This window comes from Corvus brachyrhynchos, unplaced genomic scaffold, assembly GCF_000691975.1.
Source record: "Corvus brachyrhynchos isolate BGI_N302 unplaced genomic scaffold, ASM69197v1 scaffold280, whole genome shotgun sequence".
Classification (NCBI taxonomy): Eukaryota; Metazoa; Chordata; class Aves; order Passeriformes; family Corvidae; genus Corvus; species Corvus brachyrhynchos.
Genome location: NW_008236198.1, coordinates 868,971 through 883,081, shown reverse-complemented (window position 1 = coordinate 883,081; position 14,111 = coordinate 868,971). Strand labels below are relative to the sequence as shown.

Genomic DNA, 14,111 nt, shown 5'->3' with positions numbered 1-14,111 from the left:
CAACCCAAAACCTCAACACTTCACCTCTCCTTCCAAATGCAGCTCTGGCTCAGTGCAGGGCTCAAGGTCTGCTTGGGACATCACCAGTGAATGTTTTTCCAGAGAGTGATTGTAAGAAATTCCTTCTCCCCCATCAAAATTCACCACAGGTTTAATTTCATCCCTATGTATCCCTTTAATACATAAAAAGAGTTGAGGGAATGACTTAATAAAGAGGATTTCATAGGGGTTTTATCAGCATTTATTAGGAGAATAGGAACAAATCTCTCATTTTATTTCATGTTTCCCTCTTTGGCCAGCTTAGAACATATTTGTAGTTCCTTAGGTAGGTAGAAAACTAAAGGTAACGCCCTATTTTTGTAAAGACTGTACAGGACAGGCAGTAAGTGTTGGAGACCTTGGAATATGGAATACCAGCCTGCTCAGCTGTGGTGTTAGTAGCTGGCTTTGCTTTTCCTGAGCTGTTTTCCATGAGAGCTTGTGTTGTGACCCGCTGTGAGTATCATGGATCAGTTCCCTCACCTGGATTTCCAGCCCAGGTAGGAGGAGGAGGCAAAGCTTCCATCAGAGGGGGGGAAAATCTCTTGGTTTATCTCCCCTGACTCTGCTCTCGGTGTGGGGCTGTTGTAGGAACACTGAGTTGTTCCCCTTCCCTCTCCCGTTGTGCTTCAGTGGGATGTGCTGCACTTCCAGCCTTAGGGACACCCTGGATAACACCCCCAACACAAACACTTGGAGCAAAGCTTTCCCTGGAACACAAACCTTCCTTGATCAATCTGTAGTTGCTATTCCAGTTGCCACCCAGGTGATTTTGGGGCCACCCAGGTGATTTTGGGGCCCCACTGGCTGGATTTGCCCAGCACCTTTCCCTTTTCCTGCTGTAGAGCATTCCCAAATAGCACCTGGAGTGATTTTCAACACAGCTTGTACTTAAATTGGTCCTTCTGCTGTTCTGCCAGATGTAAATTTGCCTCTTTCAGTCCATTTGTGTCAAGAACTAAAAACTGTGAACATTTATCTTTAATATTGGTGGGTGTTAACTGAAATAAAGGTTTATTTTCATGCTCTTTTAAAAAAAATGTCCTGAAAACACACGGAAATGAAACCACTTAGGTTCATAGTGGCTCATCTAGGGTCTGTCCCAGGAAGTCCAGCTTGCATTCCCATTCCTAGGATGGACTTTGCCTTGGAAAAGCATCTCCCAAGTAGGTTATTTATGATTAATGAACTTGCTTTTAGTAACGTTTTCTGTCCTCTTGCTTGCTCCTGCTGTCACATCAAATTATTTCTGTCACACCAAATCTAGGGGACTACAACTTTTAAATTCTGATCCATTGGAAAAGATGGGCAGCAGGAAAAGTTGGAAGCACGGAACAAATTGGCTTTGGAATGAACAGTGGCAAGGTTTGAGTGTGGAAATTCATCTCAGAGCTGGAATGCTGGGAGGGAGCGGGAGGGGTTGATCAGTGCAAGAAAGGACGTCATCTCAGAGCTGGAATGCTGGGAGGGAGCGGGGGGGGGTTGATCAGTGCAAGAAAGGACATGGATTCTTCTGGAATGTCAGGAGTCACTGGGAACGTGTGGTGGCAGCAGTTGGAAGAGCTGAGCCCACCCTCACCTGTAACAGCTCTGCCCACGGGGATGGCTTTGCACAGCCACAGCTCTGGTTTAATAAACCCAGCACTGACACCCAGAGGTGGCAATTCCAGCTGTGCCAACCTGCTGCTCTCCCCGAGGCGTGCCAAGGACCACACTGCCCGCCTCTGGCGCTCCTGGGCTGCTCTGTCTCGGCCGGGTTCCACACTTGAGGTGTCCCCAGGAAAGCCAAACCTGATACTCCTGCTAGGAAGGGTATCCTGACTGAGGGGAGAACACTTCCTGGGGTGCTCAGGGCCATTACTGGGAGAGTTCAAGTCTGGACAGGAAGCCCTACATTTTGATTTAGGTGGAGATTTGCAGAGCGAGGAGAAAATGAATTCCAGTGTTCTCTTATCCTTGTGTTGGGGTAGAAAATCAACATGCAGAAAGAGATGAATGGCAAAATAGGGCTTTTTAAAAAAACCACCTTTTATTGGCATCTAATCTGCCTTTCCAGTTCACTTTGGTTATGCAGAGCTGAGTTGAGGGGCTGAGTTGTGTGCTCAGGCAGAATCCTCTTGCTTCTGGCTTATTTTTATTTTTCAATTGTTCTGCGTAAAGCTGGAGCTTGACCAGAGAAAACAACAGGAAGCCAAGTTCAGATTTCCAACATTTTATTTATATACACGTATCTCGTAAACAAAGTCATTAAATGTGTAACACCCTTCCAACCTGTAATTAGAACACTCCAATAAATCACTTAAATTCCTCTTGACGATCCATTTGACTGAGTACAGGTGCTGCCTGCTGCTTTTAGTTCTGGTGAGGAATTTTCCTCCCCTGAACTGAGGCAGGAAGGGAGCCTGGCTCTGGTACTGTGTCCCTCATGGCTCTGGTGTCTCCTGGGACGCTGTGGCTTGGTGCCAGCGGAGGAACAAGAGCTGCGGCTGTCATCCTGGGTCTGAGCTGTTCCATCCTTCTCTTTTGCAGTTCCTTCTCTTTATGGAGGAAATGTTTTCCAGCTTGGATCCTGGGCTAGGCCCAGCCAGGCTGAGCCACTCGTGGCCAGGCTGTGGCACAGGGCTTGAGGCAGCCCAGGCTGTGCGAGGGGTTCCCAAAATCCAGCTCTGGCATTCCCAGCTGTGCCTTTGATTCCAAAGTGTGCTGTGGGAGAGGAGCAGCCGTGTCCTACGGTGAGGAGTGACTTGGGAAGGGTTTTGTCACTTGGAGGCGTCACGTGTGACTGACTGGACTGGCTGTGCTGAAACACTGAAATAGTTCGTAAAGTGCCAAAATCCAGGCTGGGCTCACATCAAAACACACTGAAATACTCCGTAAAGTGCCAACATTCAGGCTGAGCTCGCACTGAAACACAAATACTCTGTAAAGTGCCAAAATTCCTGCCGGGCTCACATCGCCCTCCGCCTACCTTGGGAAGGAGCTGCAGTTCAGTTTCACTCTATCCAGCGTCAGATTCCCTTCGCAGCAGAGGGCAGGAGTCAGGAATGTGGTTGGGAAGACGGAGAGGGGGCTGCAGTCGGGCTCGGGGGGGTCGGGGGCAGTGTCGGGCTCCGGGGGCAGGGCGGAGGTGCCGGGGTTGGAGATGTACTCGGACACGGGCTCCCGGGGCTCCATCGCCTCCGCCTTGGCGGGGGGCAGGGCGTGTACGGGGGGGCAGGGCGGAGGTGCCGGGGTTGGAGATGTACTCGGACACGGGCTCCGGGGGCTCCATCGCCTCCGCCACCAGCCTCTGGTACAGCTCAGGGAGCTGCTGCTCCTCCCCCGAGCTCTCCTGTGCCCAGTCCCCGTGCCCCCTGCTGCCAGCGCTGCCCACCAGCAGCTTGTCCCCAGGCACGGGGGGCTCGGGGTGCGCGAAGGTTTCCTCCACCGGGATCGTTTCGGGCTCTTCGAAGCCGCTGGGCAGGAAGGGGCTGGAGGGAGCGCTCAGCTCCGCCTGCGGGGGGAACACGGAATGAATCCCGGCATGGATCTCCTGGGACTCCCTCCCCGCAGCCGCTCATCCTGCTAAAAATGGAACATCTCTGCGTTCTTGTTGCGTTTAATTTGCCCAGCGCATCCTCCAGTCTGCTCCAAGGGAGATTATCCGCTGCCAGAGATTGCTGGATTTGCTGCTTTAGGAGATTACTGGCTCGCATGGCTCCAATGGCTTTTTTTTAATGAAGGCAGTGGGATTAGAATGAAAAACCCCTCTAATTTACCTTGGTAGCCGTTAAGCTCCTGGCCCACGTGGCGTTGGCAGGGTCGGGAATGGCTTTGCTCTGCCACTGCGGCAGGAGGAGGGAGAAAAGCGCCTGGAATCTGCAGGGGGGATAAATGCAATAAAAAACAGGAATGGTGAGACCTGCAGCACCCTTGTGCTCCTTGGGTGTGGAATTAACCCAGGTGGGATTGTGGATCTCCCCGCAGAGAGACCTGCAGAGCTCTCAGCTGGCTGGGGATAATTCCCAAGGATTGATGCCATTCAGTTTGGTTTTAAGATCTGGGTAAAAATTCACCTATCTGTGGAGTACAGCTGTTTTAAGCTCAGAGCGTGTTTTTATTATCATTCCTGTACTCTGAAACCTTCATTTTGAACAATCCTCGCTGTTCCATGCTCATGAAGGGGCATGGCCATCCCATAGGATAAGGGAAAATTGTTTTAAACTAAAAGAGGGTCGATTTAGATTAGATAGGAGAAAAGATTTTTAAAATGCACTGGCACAGGGTACCCAGAGCAGCTGGGGCTGCCCCTGGATCCCTGGCAGTGCCCAAGGCCAGGCTGGACATTGGGGCTGGGAGCAGCCTGGGACAGTGGGAGGTGTCCCTGCCCATGGCTGGGGGTGGCACTGGGTGGGCTTTGAGGTCCTTTCCATCCCAAGCCAGTCTGGGATTTAATCCCTTCTGATAACCATCCCACTTTTATTGGGACACAGCAGATGGATCCACTCACACTTTCCTCACTGGAGGCACAGAACAAACGCAGGCTGAGAGGATGAAGAAGCTGCAGAAGCTGCAGATGAGCACCAGAGTGACCCAGCCCCCAGCACCTGAAATGCAGAGCAGCCACCATTCAGCTCCATCAAAAAGATGAAAAAAATCCCAAATCTTTCTGTGTTCCATAAATAAACCACCCTTCAACTCCAAGGAAACAGCTCGGCACAGCACTGGGAGCTTAAAGGCTACGAAAGAGATGGCACATCTTAAAACCAGCTGGAACTACAAATTTTTAGCAATTGAAGAACACCAAGAGATCTTCAGAACGCCTGGAGAGCTCCAGTGATTTCAGAGGAGCAGGAAAAGCATTCCCAATCTGTGGGAAAGAGGATCCAAGAGCAAGGAGCACCCTGGCACTGGTTCCTTACTTTCCAGGCAGACGCTGTCGCTGTTGCCCCGGGGCCCCTCCCCGGCCGCGGTCACCGCCGTCATCCAAAGGTCGTGGTGCTCCCCGGGCTCCAGGTCAGGGATGTGCAGGGAGCAAGGAGCCTTCCCGGCAGGAACGGCTGGAGGGAAAACGGGGATGGAAATGGAGAGCCTGGCACGGGATTTTACTGCCTTCAGCTGGAATGGGGCTCTGAATAAAGTTAGGAAGGAGAGGAGGAGGAAGAGGAAGGAGGAGAGGAAGAATAAAAAGAGGAGGAAGAGAAATGAAGTAGAGGAAGAGGAAGAAAAAGAGGAGGGAGAGAAAGAAGAGGAAGAGGAGGAGGAATAAGGAAAAAAGAGGAAGGAGAATAAGAGGAAAAAGAACAAGAGAAGGGATAGGAAGAAAAATAAGAGGAGGAATGAGAAGAAGAATAAGAGGAGAAGGAAGAGGAAGAAGAATAAGATGAAGAGGAATAAGAAGAGGAGGAGGGAGAATAAGAGGAGCAGGGGGAAGGAGAAGCAGGGAGAAATCTGATAGTTTCACACTGAAAGCAACTTAGAATGATCCCACTGTGGACTGTCAGTGATGAAAGGGGAACAGGAGAAGCATTTCCAGCCCGCAGGCACCCACCATGGACCTCGGGCTGGCCCTGCCTGTCCCTCCTCTGCAGGTAGATGTGGTACCCAGTGATGCAGCCCCTCTGCTGGGGAGCTGGGATCTCCTCCCAGGAAACCAGGACGCCGCTGGCCCAGGGGGTTGTGAGCATCTGGGGCCCAGCTGATGGGGCTGCAAGACACAGGACTGACTTTAGAGCTGAGCTTAAAATGCCTTAAAAACACCTGGGAGGGCGTTCCTGTGGTTTACCTTGTGCTGTGGAGTTTCCCCTGACTGATGCTGCCTGTCCAGCTCTGTCCTGATAAAGTGCAGACACGTGGATCTGATAGCAGACGTTATCTCTGATGTGCTCTGGAGAGAGAAATTACAATGGGAGAGTTGCTTGTTCAAGGATTTGCAGCCAGGGCAGAAATATTGCATCAGCTGCTTAGATCTGAGATAAATCTTGTGATTATTGATAGATCTTTCATAAAGAAAGGAAAGAAATTTCCTCTGATCTACTGAGCCCAGCAGAGCCTTACTGGGCATTAAACTGGAAACTAATGGCTTCCCACGGCCGGAGAGCAGGGTTGGATGAGATACTGGCAAGAAATTCCTCCCTGTGAGGGTGGGAAGGCGCTGGCACAGGGTGCCCAGAGAAGCTGTGGCTGCCCCTGGATCCCTGGAAGTGATTTTAGTAAAAATTATAGAAATACAGAAATACAGAATCCCAGACTGGTTTGGGTTGGGAGGGACCTTAAAGCCCATCCAGTGCCATCCCTGCCATGGCAGCAACACCTCCCACCAGCCCCAGCTGCTCCATTTGGAGGCCAAATTCAAACCTGACTTGTCACTTCAAATACTTCCAAACCAAGCTGGTGCTTTGCTGGTGTCCCAGGCCGGGGTGGCATTTACCTGCTAGCACCGTGGACAGGTGGGACGGGGGCAGCTTCACCCAGCTGTGCTGGGGCTGCAGGCGTGGCTCCCTCCAGGGCTCTTCCCACTCCACCACATAGCCCCCCACGGACACGGCGGATCCGAGGGGGGGGCTCCAGCTCACCAGGATGCTGCTGTTCCCCAGGGCCACGGCAGAGACTCGCTGAGGAGGGGGCAGATCTTACAGGGGAGAGCAAAAACCGCGGTCAGCACAAAGTTGTTGTAGCCTCAATCGAACCATTAAATGGGATGTGTGGTTTTTACTGGGTCCCATCCACTTTGGCACCGTGAGAAGGATAGAAATGAACTCGAATTAAAGAAAAGGTGATGATGGGAGGGTTTGCTGACAGGAACAGTCACATTCCTGTCTTTTCTCGTGGATTGAACACCCCCAGCCCTGCTTGGCTGTGCCATCCCAAACCCTGGGAGGTGCTGTCACGGCACATCCCAACACCCTGCCCTGATCCACGAGGAAGGATGTGGAGCTGCTGGAGTGATTCCAGAGGAGGAACGGGGATGCTCCAAGGGCTGGAGCCCCTCTGGTGTGGAGCCAGGCTGGGAGAGCTGGGGGTGCAGGGAAAAGTGGATCTGCAGATGCCCGAGGTTCCTCTGAGAGGAGCAGAGAGTGGAGGGCCTGGAAGGGTTCGTGGTGTGTGGCACAGAGCAGAGCACTGCTGTCTCTCGCAGGGACCCCGAGCCAGCAGGAGCCTTACCCTGGCTGCCTGGGCGGGCCAGGATGGCCACAGGGGGGGAGCTGCCCCGGGAGTTGTGGGCGCTGACCGTGATCCTGTGGCCCACCCTGGGGGTCACCCTGGAGAAGCTGGTCTGGGTGGTTTGGTGGGATTGTGCTGGGAGCTTCCCGTGGTCCAGGGCTTCCAAGGTCACCGTGTATCCCAGGATTCTCCCTCCTGCCTCTGGCTTGCTCAGAGCCTGCGGGGAAAGCGTATCTGTCACTGTCTTCTGAAAAAGGTGCTGTCAGCTGGGAAAGCTGGAGAGGGGCTTTGGGTGAGAGCCTGGAGAGCCAGGACACAGGGAATGGCTTCCCACTGCCAGAGGGCAGAGATGGGGGGGGTATTGGGAAGGAATTGTTCCCTGGGAGGGTGGGCAGGCCCTGGCACAGGGTGCCCAGAGCAGCTGGGGCTGCCCCTGGATCCCTGGCAGTGCCCAAGGCCAGGCTGGACATTGGGGCTGGGAGCAGCCTGGGACAGTGGGAGGGGTCCCTGCCCATGGCAGGGGGGGCACTGGATGGGCTTTGAGGTCCATCCCAACCCAAACCATTCCAGAATTTATTTTTCCCATTCAATTCCAGTTTAGTGAAGCTCTTTTGCTGTGAGGTGCTGATTCCTCCAGCTGGGGACAGTAAAACACATCCCGCCCTGAGGCTGAATTCCAGCCACGCTTTTCACAAGGGAGGGGAAAAAAAAGATTATGAACTGCTCAGCTGGGTTTGTCACAATGAGCGGGTTTTGATTTGGAGGGAAAACCTGGATTTTACATAAAGCCCCCATAAAGAATTATTTACACGGAGCCTCTCAGAACACACATCTCTGACAGTAACACCACACCCTGGCTTTAACTCCTCTCCAGGAGCCTGCACTTGTACTCCCAGTTTCAGTTTCCTGAGGTTTCTATGACATGAATTCATCTGTTTGGCTGATTTTTGTCATAACAAAACAAAGCACACACCAAAATGTTTGCAGAGTTTCTGGTGCTTCGGCAGCGCCCCAGGACAGAGGCACTGCTGGAACCACTCCGAAAACCTGCTGGAATTAAATTGTTGAACCGTTTTTTGGAGGTTTTTGGGGTGTTTGTCTGAGAACAGGACACACCTCCTGCAGGGTGTTGTACTGAGTTTCAGCCTGGCTTTGAAGCTGCTGTGAAAACTCTCGAGGCAGTTTATTACCCTGTTTTATGAATGATGCTGCAGGAAGTCACTCGTGATAAAGAAAGTGCTGCAAGATAAAGGTCTTCAAGTTAAAGCCACAACCTCTGGGGTCACAGAATCACACGAGAATTTCTGCTTTCACTTTCAGCATGCTGCTCGTTCGTGTGGGGGGGAAACACAGTGAATTTCTTTACCCAGCTCTGGGGGGCTTTAACCCAAATTCTGTGTGGAATGTGCTTTGCCCACCAGACCCCAAAAATGCTGGGGAAGCTGGAGAGGGGCTTTGGATACAGGGATGGAGGGACAGGACACAGGGAATGGCTTCCACTGCCAGAGGGCAGGGCTGGATGGGAGATTGGGAAGGAATTGTTCCCTGGGAGGGTGGGGAGGGGCCGGAATGGAATTCCCAGAGCAGCTGGGGCTGCCCCTGGATCCCTGGAAGTGTCCAAGGCCAGGCTGGACACTGGGGCTTGGAGCAGCCTGGGACAGTGGGAGGTGTCCCTGCCATGGAACAAGATGACATTCAAAATCCCTCCCAATCCAAATAATCCCGGCATTCCATGAAATTTTAGGTAGAAAAGTGATGATGAACCTCCTCCCAGGGAGGGGACTCTTGGTCCATGTCCCTGTCCCTGGTGAAACCCAGGTGCTCTCCCAGGGTTCAGCCCTTTCCTGCAATCCTAAAAATCAGAGTTTCCCCTCTCTGGGTTTTGTCTCCCCTCTCACCTGGCTGAGCTTTCCTGCCTCTGCTGGGGTTGCCCTGAACTCACCTTCCAAAAAAGGGAGAGGTTCTGGTGCCCAGAGTCCACGTCCTGCTGCCGGTACCAGACATCCAGGATCCCAGTGGGCACTGGTGGGGAAGGAAAAGGGGAGCAGTGGCAGTGGCTGGGGTTTGAAGCCAACAAACAACGAGCAGGCAAAGGAGGCAAAACCCCTGAGAAAATTTAAATTTAAGCTTTAAAATGCCCCTGAAGTGCTGCAGGGTGTGATAATCCACCTTTGCTGCTCTTTGGCTGCTTTGAGGATGGGGATCATGAGGAGAACAAGCCATAAATCCAAGGAAAAGGGTTTGGATCTGCTGCTGACTTTATCCTGCCCTCAGTAATCCTGATGGCTCCCAAGGAAACCCACACATCAAAGGCACAGCGTTAGCTCTTGTCTTTGCATAAATTTGAGGCTTATGAAGGTCCTTGGGGTTGGCTCCATCAGTCCTAGAACAACAGGCAGCCTCGGATGAGGGGGCTTGTGGGATCTGTGGGATTTTCCTGTCTGGCTCCAGGCAATAAGTGCCTTTAACAGCTTGTCTGAGGTAGCTTAAACCCCCAGTTCCTTCCACAATTCTCACTGGAAACTCTTGATGTTTTGAATAAACGTCCCAAAATAACATTAAAGGGAAGCTCTGGCCGGTGGATGTGCTCCAGAAATCCAGAATCAGAGAGGAATATGTAAGGAAAGCTGAGGTGACAGAGAATGACAGAGCTTGGCTCCTCAAGGACCCTGACCAGCATAAACTCATCAAATTCAAATCCTGATTGTTGATAGCTGGGGCAGGGGCAGCTGATGGACAAACCCCGCTGGAGCAGGGCTGTAACAAGGACACAAAACCCTCCCTGTCAGCGATGTTCAGAGCAGTTTGTCCTGTGTGAACTGCAAAGAGTGACAAGAACAGAAACGAGAAGCAGGAGCAGCAGCAGAAATAAAACCAGAGCCCTCTGAGCGAGGGAAGGGTGAGATAAAGAGAAAAATCAGAATATGGGATTGCATCTGCTGCCCTCCAGCCTGGCTTTGAAAGCCTGTGAACCACATGAGTAAGGCAAGGTTTTTGGCAGCTCGCACGAAAAGGAGCAGGAAAAGGAATTTCTCCTTGAAAAAGTGTTAATTTGGGGTTTGCAGCGAGCTGACTTGTGGAGCACTTCCAGCAAAGAGCGGTGCTGATGCCCCCAGAGCTTCTCGTCTGCAACCTCCCCTTGCTGCCACCTCGTGTGAGGGCAGCAAGTGCTCCTCCATCAGCTAAAAACCTTCTCGTTCTCCTCCTGCAGCAGGGGCGGGGTGGGAGCGATGACCACGAGCGCAGGGTGCAAGGAGAAGGGGAGAAAACTGCTGAGAGGGAGGTGGGGGAGGGATCAATAATCAATGCTTCTTACAGAAAGTGCCGCTGTCGCAGTAGGAAATGGGAAATGGGAAATGGGAAATGGGCTGAGTCACAACAGCACCAGCCCCACGGCTCCGAGTAATTCACAAAAAAGAGCAGCCAAAGCTGAGCAGGAGAGTGGAGAATCACAGAATTAGAAGGGTTTTGGAACCCCCAAATCCTTCCGTGAGCTCTGGAAATTCCTGCTCCGCGAGAAACACGAACGGCTCCACCGCCGGTTCGTTAAAAAGCAATTTTCTTACAGAAACTTTTCTCTCTCGGCTCCGAGGCTGGATCTGGAGTCCCCACGAAACCACCCAGCAGCGGTTTGGCCTCATGAGCTGGAGTTTCCCGTGGGATGCAGGCCCCAGAGCCGGCTTTGGGGCAGGAGGGCTCCTTACCTGCTGCTGGGGTGTGCATCTGCCTCCTGCTCCAGTCGCTCCACTGCCCTCGCCCCCGGAGGATCCTGCAGCTCACCTGGAACTCGTAGGCTGTGTCAGGCTCCAGCCCCTGCAGGTGGTATTCCTCCCTGTGGAAGCTTTCAACCTTCAACAGGGATGCAGAACGTGGAATATTAAACCCACAAGGAAACAAAGGTTGCAGGCAGCGAGAGGCTGAATTGCAAATGGCCACGTGCAGCCCAGCCAGGAGCAGCTTAAAAACCAACAGGGAAACCCTGATCTGAGGCAGCTTCCATAACTCAGAGAATGATGCAAGGAATCGTCGGGCTTGCAGGGCTTCAGCTGAAAAATCCCTCACTTATTGCGTGCCAAGAGCGAAATCTCTGTTTGAGTGATTTGCTCAGCTCCCAGAAAAACGTTCCTTTTGCCACTTCTCAAGTAAAAGCAAAAACTTCACAGAGTGATGGGATGGTTTGGGTTGGGAGGGACCTCACAGCCCTTCCAGTGGGCCATGGGCAGGGACACCTCCCACTGTCCCAGGCTGCTCCCAGCCCCAATGTCCAGCCTGGCCTTGGGCACTGCCAGGGATCCAGGGGCAGCCCCAGCTGCTCTTGCAATTCCAGCCCAGCCCCTGCCCACCCTCCCAACCAGGAATTCCTTCCCAATCTCCCACCCATCCCTGCCCTCTGGCACTGGGAAGCCATTCCCTGGGTCCTGTCCCTCCATGCCTTGTCCCCAGTCCCTCTGCAGCTCTCCTGGAGCCCCTTCAGGCACCAGAAAGGGCTCTGAGCTCTCCCTGGAGCCTTCTCCTCTCCAGCAGGTCCATAACTCCCTCAATCCCAAAAGGATTACCACGCTCCAGGTGTGCCTGCTGAGGGGACGGTATCTCAGCCTGTAGTGCTGTGCTTGTGCCTCGTCGTGCCACGAAAAGGTGCAGTTGGTGGCAGAAGAGTCATCAAATTCCACTGAAAACGCGGGAGGATGTGGCTTCACTGGCACCGAAACAGAAAGAAGCAAAGGGGGCTCAGAGAGGCAGCACAGCTTGGAGGGAAAGGTGGAAAATAGGATTATTGGTATAGGCTGGATGGATGATTTTACCACGTTTTAAAGTGCCCTGAATGTTTCCAGGTCTTCCCGAAGGGCTGGGGCAGGCTGAGAGGTGGGGAGTGGAGCTTTACCTATGTCTATTAGCATGAAGGTGAGTGGCTGGGACGAGGCATTTCCTAATTTATTGGAGGCAGAGACCACCACGGTGTAATTGGAGTCAAAATCCAGCTTGCTCAGAGCCCGAGAGCCGAACACCTGACTGGGAGTTTCTTCTGGAAAGCAAAAGGTGTCTGTCCCATTGGAGAGCCTGGAGCAGGAGGAAAGGTTTGGCTGTGTTTCTGTGGAGCAAGAAAGGTGAACCCCGGGTGTGTGGGACAGGGTTCCCTTCCCAAAGGGATATCTTGGTACAGCCTCTGTCTGCTGAACACCTGAGGGAGCTGCCCTGCTGCAGGGCATGATCAGAAAACCACTCCAGGGGATAATTAGGTATTAATTATATTTCCAGCACCATCACTTACTCGATTCCATAGGCAGTGTCGAGGTAGGTGAGCCTTCCTTTGTCCCAGGTGCAGGTGAGATGTCCCCGTGTCCCATGCTGGATACAGGACACATTCCTGGGCTCATCTGGAGGATCTGGAACAGATATTCCTGTCAGTCTCAGAATCACAGCCTGGCTTGGGTTGGACCTTTAAGGGTCCTTCAGTCCAACATCTCCAACCAGACCAGGCTGCTCAGAGCTCCCTCCAGCCCGGCCTTCAGTGTTTCTTCCTCAAAGATGTTGGTAGGAGATCTTTTAGGGGATGCTTGGTAGGGAGGATGTTGTTTGCTCCGAGCAGGCAGGTTTATTCAGCCTCTCTCCCCTCAGGAATAACACAGTGGCTCAGTTCCAGCCAGGAATATTTTCCATAGGAAGAGCCCCTCACAGACAGCACCCGTCCTGGACAAAGCCACCCCCTGCCGGTGTCTAACGGGCTTCCCTCCTCCACGGGGAAGCTTTAAGGACACGTGGTGCCTTTTCCTGGTCTTAAAATCAAGAGTCAGACAGGGTCAGAAGGGGAAAAGGGGTTTTACCTTGGTATTTATTTTAAGGATCCTTAGGTGCACACACCCAGGTCATAAGCATCGAGATGCACCCCACGGAGTGTGTCCCCAAAGATCGGGTATAACATTACAGGCGTTACTAATTAGCAGATCTATCAAAGATTCCCCAGTGAGAGGCTCCAGTGAGCCCCCCTCCCCAAGGAGCCTTCCCCTGGATGGTTCTATCTTGGTTTATAGGATGTGTTCTGGAGAGGACCTTGGGGTCTGGGGCACACTGATCCCTAGCTACGAAGCTTCTAAAATGTTGAGTCTCTCAGCTTGACAAACAAGGCCAAGAATGTAGGCAAAAAGCACCAGGAATACAGAAGCTGTAAAAGGTATAACAGGGGTATAAAAGAAAAGGCAAAAATTCTTCATGGCATCACTGGAGTAATTAACATCTAATTTCCCTTACTTCCACACTGGATATCGATTCCACAAACGAGTCTGGTCTTGTCTCCACAGAGGGTTTTGCACGTGAAGGTGTGTTTGCCGTAGGTAGTGACCGCAAAGGTTTTGCTGACCGAGCCTCCCTGGTTTCTGACTTGCTCGGAGTTGTTGAGGAAAATCGCGGCCCAGCACGGGGCAGCTCCCTGCAGGGCTCCCAGCTGGCAGGACAGGGTGACGTTGGTGCCCTGCCGGATGGCACAGGCCGTGTTGGCTGTCACGTTCCCATTGCCACAGACCCCCATGGTGCCACGGGCAGCTCTGCTGGCCCCCACCGCCCCTTTCCTGCAGGATTCTGCAAGGGAACGGGAAAACAAACTCAGACGGGGATCCATCTGCACCGCGTGCCGTGCTCTCCCCGAATGTGTGATGGAAAAATTCCTGGCTCTGTGCAGGAACTCGTGGGATGTCGTCTGGGATCAGCAGCCACGGGATTGCTCTGTCATCAACAAACCAACACAACCCCAGGTAAAAACTACCAGAACCCTTCTTTCACTGGGGATTAAAAAGTGCCCGAGTCAGTAAAGCTGTGGCAGGAGGGAGAAGAAGGACGTGGAGCTGCTGGAGGAGGCCCCGGAGCTGCTGCAGGGCTGGAGCCCCTCTGCTCTGGAGCCAGGCTGGCCGGGCTGGGGGGGCCCCCCCGGGGGGGAG

At 52.9% G+C, this 14,111-nt stretch overlaps 1 protein-coding gene across 1 annotated transcript in view; it reads right to left on the bottom strand.

Moving 5' to 3' along the window:
• Positions 1 to 3,247: 3,247 nt before the first annotated feature.
• IL12RB2 (interleukin 12 receptor subunit beta 2) overlaps positions 3,248 to 14,111 on the bottom strand; it is a gene marked incomplete at its 3' end in the record, with an annotated part of 14,291 nt that continues 3,427 nt past the window's right edge. Inside the window, exons 3-16 of the mRNA XM_017740604.1 lie at positions 13,429 to 13,755; positions 12,452 to 12,566; positions 12,065 to 12,240; positions 11,739 to 11,878; positions 10,887 to 11,031; positions 9,125 to 9,204; positions 7,183 to 7,399; positions 6,449 to 6,649; positions 5,804 to 5,905; positions 5,570 to 5,725; positions 4,941 to 5,078; positions 4,529 to 4,625; positions 3,798 to 3,897; positions 3,248 to 3,532 (exon numbers count right to left, since the gene is read on the bottom strand). Of these exons, the coding sequence (XP_017596093.1) occupies positions 3,248 to 3,532; positions 3,798 to 3,897; positions 4,529 to 4,625; positions 4,941 to 5,078; positions 5,570 to 5,725; positions 5,804 to 5,905; positions 6,449 to 6,649; positions 7,183 to 7,399; positions 9,125 to 9,204; positions 10,887 to 11,031; positions 11,739 to 11,878; positions 12,065 to 12,240; positions 12,452 to 12,566; positions 13,429 to 13,755 (2,279 nt within the window). The remainder of the gene's footprint in view (positions 3,533 to 3,797; positions 3,898 to 4,528; positions 4,626 to 4,940; positions 5,079 to 5,569; positions 5,726 to 5,803; positions 5,906 to 6,448; positions 6,650 to 7,182; positions 7,400 to 9,124; positions 9,205 to 10,886; positions 11,032 to 11,738; positions 11,879 to 12,064; positions 12,241 to 12,451; positions 12,567 to 13,428; positions 13,756 to 14,111) is intronic.